The 12,869-nt window shown below is 24.7% G+C and overlaps 5 protein-coding genes across 5 annotated transcripts in view; 2 read left to right on the top strand and 3 right to left on the bottom strand.

Annotated features, from left to right (window-relative positions):
- DICPUDRAFT_84713 (uncharacterized protein) overlaps positions 1 to 2,022 on the top strand; it is a gene marked incomplete at both ends in the record, with an annotated part of 2,906 nt that extends 884 nt beyond the window's left edge. Inside the window, 4 exons of the mRNA XM_003294182.1 lie at positions 319 to 1,395; positions 1,475 to 1,512; positions 1,825 to 1,890; positions 1,968 to 2,022. Coding sequence (XP_003294230.1) covers positions 319 to 1,395; positions 1,475 to 1,512; positions 1,825 to 1,890; positions 1,968 to 2,022 — 1,236 coding nt within the window. The remainder of the gene's footprint in view (positions 1 to 318; positions 1,396 to 1,474; positions 1,513 to 1,824; positions 1,891 to 1,967) is intronic.
- Positions 2,023 to 2,283: 261 nt separating this feature from the next.
- Positions 2,284 to 4,389, bottom strand: DICPUDRAFT_159197 (uncharacterized protein; the record flags this gene model as incomplete). Its single annotated transcript, XM_003294180.1, has 2 exons — positions 2,284 to 2,425; positions 4,379 to 4,389. The coding sequence occupies 2 exons, from the start codon at positions 4,387 to 4,389 to the stop codon at positions 2,284 to 2,286; spliced, it is 153 nt and encodes a 50-aa protein (XP_003294228.1).
- A 775-nt stretch (positions 4,390 to 5,164) lies between these two features.
- Positions 5,165 to 5,371, top strand: DICPUDRAFT_159196 (uncharacterized protein; the record flags this gene model as incomplete). Its single annotated transcript, XM_003294181.1, has 1 exon — positions 5,165 to 5,371. The coding sequence occupies one exon, from the start codon at positions 5,165 to 5,167 to the stop codon at positions 5,369 to 5,371; it is 207 nt and encodes a 68-aa protein (XP_003294229.1).
- Positions 5,372 to 7,055: 1,684 nt separating this feature from the next.
- On the bottom strand, positions 7,056 to 9,028 carry DICPUDRAFT_84712 (uncharacterized protein; the record flags this gene model as incomplete). Its single annotated transcript, XM_003294179.1, has 4 exons — positions 7,056 to 7,393; positions 7,434 to 7,868; positions 8,548 to 8,878; positions 9,005 to 9,028. The coding sequence occupies 4 exons, from the start codon at positions 9,026 to 9,028 to the stop codon at positions 7,056 to 7,058; spliced, it is 1,128 nt and encodes a 375-aa protein (XP_003294227.1).
- Positions 9,029 to 10,396: 1,368 nt separating this feature from the next.
- DICPUDRAFT_84711 (uncharacterized protein) lies at positions 10,397 to 12,787 on the bottom strand (the record flags this gene model as incomplete). The annotated part of the gene is made up of 3 exons (XM_003294178.1): positions 10,397 to 11,388; positions 11,473 to 12,615; positions 12,659 to 12,787. Coding segments are annotated over 3 exons (2,262 nt in total), but the record flags the coding sequence as incomplete, so codon positions are not given.
- Between the last annotated feature and the right edge of the window lie 82 nt (positions 12,788 to 12,869).

Here is a 12,869-nt window from a genome sequence, read left to right as displayed (position 1 = left end):
AAAGTTAAAATAACAACCTTTTTTTTTAATTTTTTTTTTTTTACAAACCCACACAAAAAAAAAAAAATTAAAATTTTAATTAAAAAAAAATTAAAATTTTAATTAAAAAAAATTAAAATTTATTTCTATATAGTTTCACATAATATATAATATCAAAAAAAAAGTTTTAAATAATAGCAATTATATTTCACATTCCATAATAACTTTCATTTTTTTATTTTCACTCATTAGTTAAAAAAATGCTAGAATCAATTTTATTTGCTATTTTTATTTGGTCAATAATAATTTTAAAAATTATTTTCCGTTCCACCCCACAAGAAACCCAAACCAATAGCCACACCCAAACCGAGGGGGCACACCCAAACCAATAGCCACACCCAAACCAATAGCCACATCCAAACCAATAGCCACACCCACACCAATAACCACACCCACTCCAACAACCACAAAATTAAAGAAACCACAAATTCTACCCCAATCGATCAATCCCCACAAGAAAAAAACAAATATGATAGTACCTCAACATTCCATTATTCCGCATATAGAAGCTTATATTGTTGTTCCGAATATTATAATAATCGAGATAATTCTGGTCGTTCCTCAGTAACTCAAGAAATTTTAAGTCATTCCCCAAAGCAATTTCTTGAAAAAATCCATGCCCCAAAGGAACCATCACAAACAGAAAATCTATTTCCATATTCACCATTCGACCACACCAGAGAAAGAATGGAAAAAGATAAAATAGAAAATGAACAACAAAAAGAAAAGGAAGATATGGAACAATTAAATAGAGAAACCCAAGAACGTATTGAAAAATTAGAAAAAGAAAGAAAAGAAAGAGAATATAGAGAATCTTTGGAAAAACAAAGATTAATAAAAGAAAGACTTGAAAAAGAAATTGAAGAAGCAAAGGAAAAGAAAAGAAAATTAAGAGAAAAAAAAGAAAGAGAAAAAATAGAAAAAGAACAAAAAGAAAGAGAAAAAAAAGAAAGAGAACAATTAGAACGTACCCAAACAATTTTAAAAGAAACATTAGAAAGAGCAATGGAAAGGGTACGTTTAGAAAACTTAGAAAGAGAAAGATTAGAAAGAGAAAGATTAGAAAGAGAAGAAAGAGAAGAAAGAGAAAAAGAACAACAATTAAGAGAACAACAAGAAAGAGAGGAAAGAGAAAATCAAGAAAGGGAACAACAACAAAGAGAACAACAAGAAAGAGAAGAAGCAGAACGTAGAGAAAACCAAGATCCTTGCACTATTTGTATGGACACAATTGAACCAAGCCAACTTGCTGCAATCGATTGTAACCACATTTTTTGTTTCGATTGTATTATGGAATTGTCTTATCGTCGTGATAACACATGTCCAAATTGCAGAGCTCCATTCTTTTTAGTAAGAGTAAGTAATTAATACATTCATTTTTATACATATATAATAAAACATATATATTAATTTAAATTATTATTTAATTGTAGAGAGTCAATGGTTCAACAAACTAAGCCAACTTAGAGCAAGGTGATCAAAGTCCACCACTTTTAAATAATGATGATGCAAATTCCAACGAATCCAATATCGGTATGGAATTGTTTGACCCAATGGTTATCGATTAGATTTCCATTACCGTTTCAAATGGTAATTATTAGATTTCATGAATATGTATCAAGAATTAGCTGGCCACGAATTCTATGATTACATGGACATAAATCAATAATATACCATCCATATGGAAACGTATTAATTAAGAAATCAAAAAGGTTAAACTGCAAACATCATCATTGGACAACATTCTAATCGTTATCAACACTATTAATATTAAACAATTCATAGCTTCAACTCTACAAAATTACGTTTAAAAAGTTCTCAAGGTTTAAATAATAAGTTCTCCCTAATATTGTAACTATAATATTAATAATTACTAAAATATTATTAAATATAAATGAAACTAATATTTTATTTTAATTTTTATATAGTATAATTATAATCCTTTCTCTTTCGGTATTATCAGGTTGTTTCTCTCCAGTATAACAATGTTCTTTCTTTAATGCCAGTAATAGGGCATTCAGGTAACTATAGTGTTTATATTACATAATTATTATATTTAAATATAAAAGAAACTAATATTTAATTTTAATTATTATATAATTATAATTCTTTCTCTCACATTATTATCATGTTCTTTATATAATGTCAATTCTAATAAGGCATTTATTTAATTAAGGTAACTATAGTGTTTATAATTACATAATTATTATTTAAAAATAAGAAACTAATATTTATTTTTAATTCTTATATAGTTAATTTATAATTCTTTCTCTTAAATTGTATATATAATTCTTTCTCTCTCACGGGATTATCAGGTTTTTTCTCTTCAGTATAACCATGTTCTATCTTTAATGTCAATAATAGGGCATTTGTATAATTAAGGTAACTATAGTGTTTATAACTGCATAAATTAAATTTGAATATAAATATACTAATATTTAATTCATATTTAGTTTAATTCATTCTCTTTCAAGCTTCACAAGTTCTATCTAAGTCTACATTGGGATAATCATAATATTAAGGTAACTATAATGTTAATATTTACATAATTATTATTAAATTCGAATATAAAAGAAACTAATATCTAATTTTAATACTTATTTAGTTCAGATTCAATTCTTTCTTTTTCAGGTTCAATACGTTATTTATTTCGTGTAATTATTCATACATTGGGGGTTCCATATATTCCATTATATCGCGGTTCAGTATGTTCTTTATAATTGTAGTTTTCAAGTAATTCATCAAACACTGGGGTTTTTTTCAGGTCACTCATCAAACTTTTGGGGTTCAATATTTTCTTTTTATTCGGGGTTTTCAGATCATTAATCTAACATTTGGGATTCAATATCTTCTATTAATTAATTGGGGTTTTCAAGCTATTCATCATACAATGGAGTTTTCAAGTCATTCATCAAACATTGGGGATCATAATTTTCTTTTTAAATGTCGTTTTCGAGCCATTCATTAAACATTGGGGTTGTTTTTCAAATATTTCATCATACATTGTGGGTTTATTAATTTATCAAATGCTGTGGTTTTTTCAAATCGTTCATCATACATTGGGGTAGTTTTTCAAATCTTTCATCATACATTGTGGGTTTATAAAGTTATTCAAACGCTGTGGTTTTTAATTCGTTAAACATTGTGGGTTTTTAATTCATCAAACGCTGTGGTTTTTAATTCATTATACATTGTGGGTTTTTTAATTCATCAAACGCTGTGGTTTTTTAAAATCGTTCATTATACATTGGGGGTTTGGTTTATTCTTTTTAAATTGGGTTTTTTAAATCATTTATTAAGCATTGGGGTGTTTTTTATAGTCACCCATTATTCATTGGGGTTTACTTTATCAAATAAATTGTGGTTTTCAGGTCATTCATCATTCATTGGGGTATTTCTGCTTTAAAGGTATTTATAAAGTTTATATTAATATAATTATTATTATATTTGAAAATAAAAGAAACTAATATTTAATTTTAAAATTTATAAGATTTGAATTCTTTCAACACATAATATTCATCATTCAGAGACATATTTAATAATATACATATTAGTATCAATAATCAGTTGATAAAGGTTTTATATATATAGTGTTAATAACCATATTATAGAATTAGATAAGGATTATAATAAAATCGATAACATGGAAATGGACCGTGTTGAAAAACCATAATATCAATAATATAAATAATAATAATAATAATAATGGATAATAATAATTAAAACAAAAAATAATAATAACAATAATGATATTGACTATCATTTAAATAATGATTATAATAAATCATATTCATATAATGATTATAATAATAAAACAAATAACAAAAATAATGGATATAGATTATATAACAATTAATACTTTCATCCGTTTTATTAAGTACAATAATAATTTTTTACATATAAATGTTACTATAGTAACATTTTTCTTTTCTTTTTTTTTTTTTCATTTGGTTACAGATCTGGGTCAACCTTCATCATCAATTTTTATCATTTATTAATATAATATATAGAATTAAAAATTCCCCATCCCTAGTTAATTTTCTATTCATTATCAAAATAAAGATCTTTAATTTTAAACTTTTTTAAATTTTTTAATAAAATAAATTTTTATTTTTTTTTATTTTTTAAAAACCATATGGTAAATTTTTTCCATCTTGTGAAATTTGGTGAATAAATTGACTTTAAGTTGCTGTTACTGTGGTGATAATTGTATAAAATAAAAAGCCAATTATTGTAATTTATTATCATTATTATTTATTATTCTATTATTATTTATAATTATATATATATATATATTTAAACTCTGAAAGCATCATTTTAACTTTGTCTAAAATTATACCTTGTACCCATGTTTTTGAAATATTTTCTAGATTAACCTATACTGACAGATCCTTTTTTTTAAAATTTTTTTGTTGAATATATAAAAGTAATTATTATTATTATAAAAGTACATTTAATTAATAATGATAAATATATTAAAAAAAAAAAAATTTTAAAATTAATTTTTTTTAATTTTTTTTTTTAATTATTTTATTTTCTAAAAATAATACTGCACCACCATAAACATTATTTTATTATAAACTAAATAAAAATAAAAATATAAGTTTCATTCAACTTAATTCACAAGTGCCTAGATTTTATTGTAAAGAAGACAATACAAATAATCCACAACTAATTGCTTAAAAAAAATAAATAAAAATTAAAATAAATAAAAATTACATAAAAAGTTAACCAAAATCATTTAATACTCAATCACTTAAATATTTTAAATAAATAATAAATAGAAAAAAATGTTCTCCTTAAATTTTTTTTTTTTAAAAAAAGTTTTTTTTATTTTTTAAAAAATAAAAAAATCAAGAAAAAAAAAGGCCACCCCTTTCAATGACACTTTTTTTTCTAAGTTCGCCACCCCCATTAGTTTTTTAATTTTTAATTTTTATTTTTTAATTTTTATTTTTTTTAAATTTTGATACCCCTATTGACACATAATTTAAATTTTTAATTTATTTTTTTTTATTATTATTGATATTTTTTTTTTTTTAATTATTTATAAAATTTTAATAATAATAACTTCAATAAAAATAATAAATTTTTTTAAAATAATAACTACATTATATAATTCAAAATGATTCAAAAAATAATAGGCTTTATTTCAAAAATTATAACCTATTTATTAGCTTTAATTTTTTCCATTGTTTCAAAAATTAAAAGAAACCCAACAAGTAATCAAGAGTTCCATGAAGAATATGATGACATCCATTATGATACCGATGAAAACTTTGTTCATTATGACACCGATGAAGGCTACACAGAGCCATTCCCTTTGGTATAGATCATCATCAAAGAAATTAGATAAATGAAATTAAATTTCCATCACACACTCGGGTTGAATAGAGTCTTGGTTGTTTTCCAATTTTAGCTTTTATATTTCAGCTTCCATGGTGGTTGGTGCGCATTTAATTCAAGAATTATTAAAAGGAACCTCATATGTACACAAACGAAAGGAAAAAAAAAATAAAAAAAAAGTTATTGTTATTTATTTTAATTAAATATTCTAAAAGGGGTTGTATATTTTCTTTTTTTTTTTTAATTTTATTATTTTTTTCTTTTTAAATTGTTATTACAAAAAAAATAAAAATTAATAAAAAATTAATAAAAAATTTCAGTTCAATATAATTATTATCACAGAGTTCATTATATTACTTTATGAATTTTAAAATAATCATCTATATTTTATAAAATAAATTATATAAAAATATTTTAAATATTTTAAATAAAGAATTTACATTAAAAATATTTAAATTTTAAAATTTAAAAAACTTTTAAGTTATTAATATTTTATATATTTAATTATTTCTATAACATTCTTTTTTTGTTTTGGGTTTTTTTAAAAATTATGTAAAATTTATTTTTTTTATTTAATTTTTAAATTAATTTATAAATGTATGTTGATTTAATTTTATATAACCATTTTGAATTAAAAAATCATTTCATAAATTTAGATTAACATAAAAAAAATTTTTTTTTATTCATAATTTAATACAATTAAATTTTTTATTAAAAAAATAAAAGTAATATATATTAAAATGTCAATTATTAGTAAATATTTTAATAATATTACCAATTATGGAATGTAAGTAAAATTAAATTAAAAAAAATAAAATAAAATAAAATAATCTTTATAAAATAAAGTTGTTGTTGTAAGTTATTTCTTTGGGTGAATTATCTTTCACAAATTTACCAATTTATAAAAAAAAATAAAAAAATTTAATTTTCATTTCAATTAAAACAAACTATATATTAAAAAGATAAATACTATATTACAAAATGTCAATTATTAGTAAATATTATTATTATAATACTATAATTTATATTTAAATATATAAATATTAACTTTTATTTTTTTTTATTTGTTTTTAATTTATTTTTTTAATTTTTCATAGAATCTCTTTCATTAATGAGCCCAGTTAACGGTACCTCATCTAAATCAATTCTAAGCTCATCTGGAAGTGTCTCATTCTCTGATAATGAATCGGTTTGGCTCGGTAATAGCATAGGTGGCAGTTCATGTGGTTTCAATCCATGTTTTAATCCATGCAGTGGTGGTAACAGGAACATTATTAATATTGATATTGATATTGGTCGTCATAGAAGATGCTGTTAAATTTACTCTAAAATAAATTATATTTATATATATTACCTTAAACTGATTCGAGTAATTATATTTATATTTTATCTGTGAAAAAAAAAATAAAAAAAAAAATAAAAAAAAATTTTATTTAATTTTATTTTATTTTCTTTTTATTTTTAAATTGATGATGGTCAAACCATTTTTTTTTCCTTTTAGTATTTTCATTATTTAATTGGTGTTTAAATGTTGTCATTTCGTCAGACTTTGTTTGAATTAACATTGTCTATTGATCATTTCCACCTGGTTTATTGGAACTCCTCAAATGGTCAGTGAGTTTAGCATTACGATCTTGATATTCGTCCTAAATAAATTCTACATCAATAACCTATTTACATCTATTTTTGAGATCTCTTAAGAGTGATTCTTTGAGGGTACTAAATTTTAAAAGTTGAAGATTTGTTTGTTCTTTTAAAAGATTAAACTTTTCTTCCATTCTTTGTCTTATCTCCTCTTCGATAGTTGATGATGAACTGCTATCTGATGAACCTCTTGAAGAGTCCTCTAATGCATCTGAAGAGTATTTCCAGTCTGAAGAGTTACCTGCTATTATACCTGTTGATATGCTGGTTGATCCACTTGTTGATGTGTCACCTGTGCCACCCGCAGTAGCACCACCTGTGCCACCTTCACCACCTGCAGTAGCACAACCTGCAGCAGCACAACCTACAGCACATACTGTCTGAACCGCTAGCCGATGATGAACTTCTATCTGATGAACTAGCTGATGAAGAACTGCTTGTTGATGAAGAGCTGCTATCTGATAAACTGCTGGCTGATGAGCCACTATCTAATGAACTGCTTGTTGATGAACTGCTATCTGATGAACTGCTTGTTGAATCGCAATCTGATGAACTACTATCTGATGATGAACTGCTAGTTGATGAAGAGCTGCTATCTGATGAACTACCATTTGATGAAAAACTACTATCTGATGAAGAACTACTATCTGATGAACTACCATCTGATGATGAACTGCTAATTGATGAAGAGCTACTATCTGATGAATCACTAGCTGATGATGATTTGCTATCTGATGAACTGATAGTTGATGATGAACTGCTATCTGATGTGCCTCTTGAAGAGTCCTCTGATGCGTCTGAAGAGTCTTTCCAGTCTGAAGAGTTACTTGCTATTATACCTGTTGATTTGATGAACCGGTAATATCAATACATGTTATGGCTTCATTATTTGGATTTCTAAAAACCTGTTTTGATGATGCTTGAGAACCTAATACTGAAAAGAATATGGCCATATTCTAATATTAACTTTTAGATATTAAGACACCATCTACATTATTAAATTGTGGTGGTTAGCTTGATTTATTTATTTTGATTTAATTAAAGATATAATACGATCATAAGTTGAAATCTGCATAGATTTTAATTTTCATTTCTACAATGAATAAATAAACTCTATAAACTTGAACAGTTCTAATACTTGGTAAGTCTGATTATAAGTTTGCATTTATAAAGTGAAAAAATGGTGAGAAGTGCCAGTAGAAGGATGAAGCATAATACTAAAGCAATACCAATTTGCTGTGGATCATTGTATTGTCTTCTTTACATTAAGATCTAGGCACTTGTGAATTAAGTTGAATTAAACTTATACAATAAACAAATTCTTTAAAGTAACTCCAACTTTCGCTTATCACTGTTGTTTGGGCCAAGGCAAATGTATTGAGATTGATATAAATAGTTGATTATATTGAATATCTTCATTAATGTTTAGTATTTAGTTGGATCTAAGTTTAATCTTTTATTTTGCCAATGTTTTTTTCATACATGATAACCGTGCACTAGTGTCTATAAGAGCTGAACGTTCATCCATTAACACTTTTTGAATTTGTACATGAACTTGTAATTGATTTGAACTTTGCTTTATCCGATTTGAATTTTGCTTTATCTGATTTTCGATAAAGAGTAGAAGGAGATTGAAAGACTTTGAAAGAATTTGAGTTTCTGCAAAGACTTTGGACTTTTTACGATAGGTATTGATATTAGTTTTGGGATTATTATAATATAGAAGTAATATTTCGTGGTTGGATTTATTAGGCCAAATCTTTATATAATTGATTTTAATCCTTTCATTCATAATATCGACGACAGCAGATACTGTTGGGGTATTGAATGGTTTTAATGGTAAATCTGTCTTTTGAAAAGTTATTTTAATTAATGTTAATAATTCTGTTTCTGTTTTCTATTCACGATGCCATTTTCTATATGTATATGGGTTTGTTGTTGTTGTTGTTTTAAAATAAAGTATTAATTTACTTACTTGTTCTCGAAAGGTTTTAAACATATTTTCGGTAATGCTAAAATTATTATTATTTATTGGATGTGCTATAGTTGGATCTAAGTTTTATCTTTTTTTTGCCAATGTTTTTTTCATACATGATAACTGTGCACTAGCGTCTATAAAAGCTGAACGGTACATCCATTAACGCTTTTGAATTTCTACATGAACTTGTAATTGATTTGAATTTTGCTTTATCTGATTTACTCGAGATTGAAAGACTTTGAAAGAATTTGAGTTTCTGCGACTTTGTGACTTTTTATGATAATATTTGATATTAGTTTTGGGATTATTATAATATAGAAGCAATATTTCGTGGTTGGAATTATTAGACCAAATCTTTATATAATTGATTAAAATCCTTTCATTCATAATATCGACGACAGCAGATCCTGTTGGAGTATTGAATGGCATGTTTTAATTGTTAAATCTGTCTTTTGAAAAGTTATTTTAATTTATATTAGTAATTCTGTTTCTATTCCTACAGCGATGCCATTTTCTATATATATAAGGGTTTGTTGTTGTTGTTGTTGTTTTAAAATAATGTATTGATTTACTTACTTGTTCTCAAAAGGTTTAAAACATATTTCAGTAATGTTATAATTATTATTATTTATTGGATGTGCTATAGTTTACATTATTAAAATTATTTATGTGTTTGTTTGTTTGTTGTGATCGAAAAAAATAAAATAAAAAAAAAAATTAAAAAAAAAAATAAAATTTTTTTTTTTTTTTAAAAAATATCGATTTTTTAAAATAAATATAATTTTAAAAATTTAAAATGGCCATAACGTGTTGATATTTGCTAAAAATTGGGGTATACTTTTGAAAAGACAGCATATATGAAAATAAAATAAGAGAGTAATTAAATCAGGTATTATTCCCCTACTGTGATAACGATAATTGATAAAAACTGAAGATAATCATAATATTTCAATCACTATTAAAAGCTTAATAAACACTAAAGTAATAGTAATTAGTCACTCTGTTGCAGGAAAACATATTAAAAGTAATAATATTAAAAAGTAAAATTTATATCCAATTAGAGACTACAACGAAAATTGAACCTAATAATATCACCAGCAGTCTTAAATAAAATATTAATTAAACAACAAAGTACTACGATCAAAAAATTAAATAAATAAAATAGTTCTATTTTAATAACATTAAAAAATATACAAATATGCCAAGATAAATAAATTTTTTTTTTTTAATTAAATATTTTATTTTTCTTTATTATAATCAAATAAAATATTGTTTATTTATATTTAAATTCTTTTTTTTTTTTTTTTTTAATTTTTTATAAATAAATACTAAATTGTGAATTATTTGGTGATACTAAAGAAGAGTATGGAAATGGAGATCGGAATGATTCTAATAAAGAATTTGATATATAAAAAACTTTATTTTATATACATAAAGACCAATAGCAAAGGTGGCAATAAAGATGGAACCTGCAACTATAATTGGATAATTGGTACTACCTTTTACATATTTAGCAATAGAATTCATTGCAGTAAATGGTAAATCACTATTATTATGATGTATTGGATTCGATGATTGTATAATTTGTTTACCTTCTTCTTCAGTTGGTAATTTTATAAATTGAATATGAACATATGATGGTTGACGGCAAAAGAATGGAATTTTAATTGAACGGGCTTCTGGTAATGGGCTGCTAATACTCTTTTTGTTTCTAATAGTCACAATAACATTTTGTGGATCATTTGATTGTTTTTGACAAGTGACTTTGAATGAATTATTATCACCTGGAGTGATTGAGAGTGAGTTTTGTTCTTTATTATCTGATGAAATAAATTTGGAATAAATCTTTGGTTGTAAATGCCATGTCTCTTTACCACCACAGAAAGAAACCTCGGCCGATGAACCTAAACTTAATAAAAATTCTATTTGATCAGCTGGTGGAGAAGCAAAAATACGAATTTCTTCTCTCATTCCATTGTATTGAACTGAAATAACAGTTGAGCCTTCTTTTAGAGCCAAAAATTCACGAGATGAACATATGTCACTTGATATCTTTTGTTGGTCAACCTTTTCATGTGGTAAAATTTTGAAAATGGAATCATCTTTAACTTTCCATTCTAAATTATTAATTGAGCAAGATTCGAAATAAACTCCTTTTGGTAAATGCTTTGATAATAATTTAGTTGAGAGTACTAATTTTTTACCAACTTCGACCTCTACTTGAGATGACGAAAAAACAATTTGGTCTGGTTCTTGAACATTGACAACAGATCTAGCAAAATTATTATTACCAATAGCACCTTTAGAATTGACATCAACAATGGATGTATTTCCAACTTTTGGATTACTTGATGACCAAATATAAGTTGAGTTTGGAATATCTATAAAAAAAATTAAGGTTAATATTTATTATTCAATATTTACTTTTTAAAAAAGTTCTATTTTAAGTTAATAATTTATAGTACCTGAAATGCAAAGTGAAGAACTTGGATTTAATTGGCGTGTTTCTGGGGTAAATCTTGATAAAAAAAATAAAAATATAACTAAAAATGATAGAAATAAAATTTTATTTACTATCATATTTAGGTTGATTTTATATACATAAAGACCAATAACAAAGGCGGCAATAAAGATGGAACCTGCAACTATAATTGGATAATTGGTACTACCTTTTACATATTTAGCAATAGAATTCATAGCAATAATTGGTAAATCACTATTATTATGAATATTTAAACGACTGATTTCACCTGATTTTTGTTTTTTCAATGATAAAATAGAATCTTGATGTATTGGATTCGATGATTGAATAATTTGTTTACCTTCTTCTTCATTTGGTAATTTTATAAATTGAATATTAACATATGATGGTTGACGGCAAAAGAATGGAATTTTAATTGAATGGGCTTCTGGTAATGGGCTGCTAATACTCTTTTTGTTTCTAATAGTCACAATAACATTTTGTGGATCATTTGATTGTTTTTGACAAGTGACTTTGAATGAATTATTATCACCTGGAGTGATTGAGAGTGAGTTTTGTTCTTTATTATCTGATGAGAAAGTTTTGGAATAAATCTTTGGTTCTAAATGCCATGTCTCTTTACCACCACAGAAAGAAACCTCGGCAGATGAATCTAAACTTAATAAAACTTCCATTTGATCAGCTGGTGGAGAAGCAAAAATACGAATTTCTTCTCTAATTCCATTGTATTGAACTGAAATAACAGTTGAGCCTTCTTTTAGAGCCAAAAATTCACGAGATGAACATATGTCACTTGATATCTTTTGTTGGTCAACCTTTTCATGTGGTAAAATTTTGAAAATGGAATCATCTTTAACTTTCCATTCTAAATTATTAATTGAGCAAGATTCGAAATAAACTCCTTTTGGTAAATGCTTTGATAATAATTTAGTTGAGAGTACTAATTTTTTACCAACTTCGACCTCTACTTGAGATGATGAAAAAACAATTTGGTCTGGTTCTTGAACAATGACAACAGATCCAGCACAATTATTATTAGCAATAACACCTTTAGAATTGACATCAACAATGGATATATTTCCAACTTTTGGATTCCAAATATAAGTTGGAGTTGAGTTTGGAATATCTATAAAAAAAATTAAGGTTAATATTTATTATCCAATATTTACTTTTTAAAAAAGTTCTATTTTTAGTTAATAATTTATAGTTTATTTTAGTACCTGGAATGCAAAGTGAAGAACTAAGATTTAATTGGGGTGTTACTGGGGTAAATCTTGATAACCCAAATAAAAATATAACTAAAAATGATAGAAATAAAATTTTATTTACTATCATATTTAGGTTGATTTTATATAAATATATATAAAATATATAAATATA

This window comes from Dictyostelium purpureum (assembly GCF_000190715.1).
Source record: "Dictyostelium purpureum unplaced genomic scaffold DICPUscaffold_523, whole genome shotgun sequence".
NCBI lineage: Eukaryota > Evosea > Eumycetozoa > Dictyosteliales > Dictyosteliaceae > Dictyostelium > Dictyostelium purpureum.
This window is presented reverse-complemented; position numbering and strand designations above follow the sequence as displayed.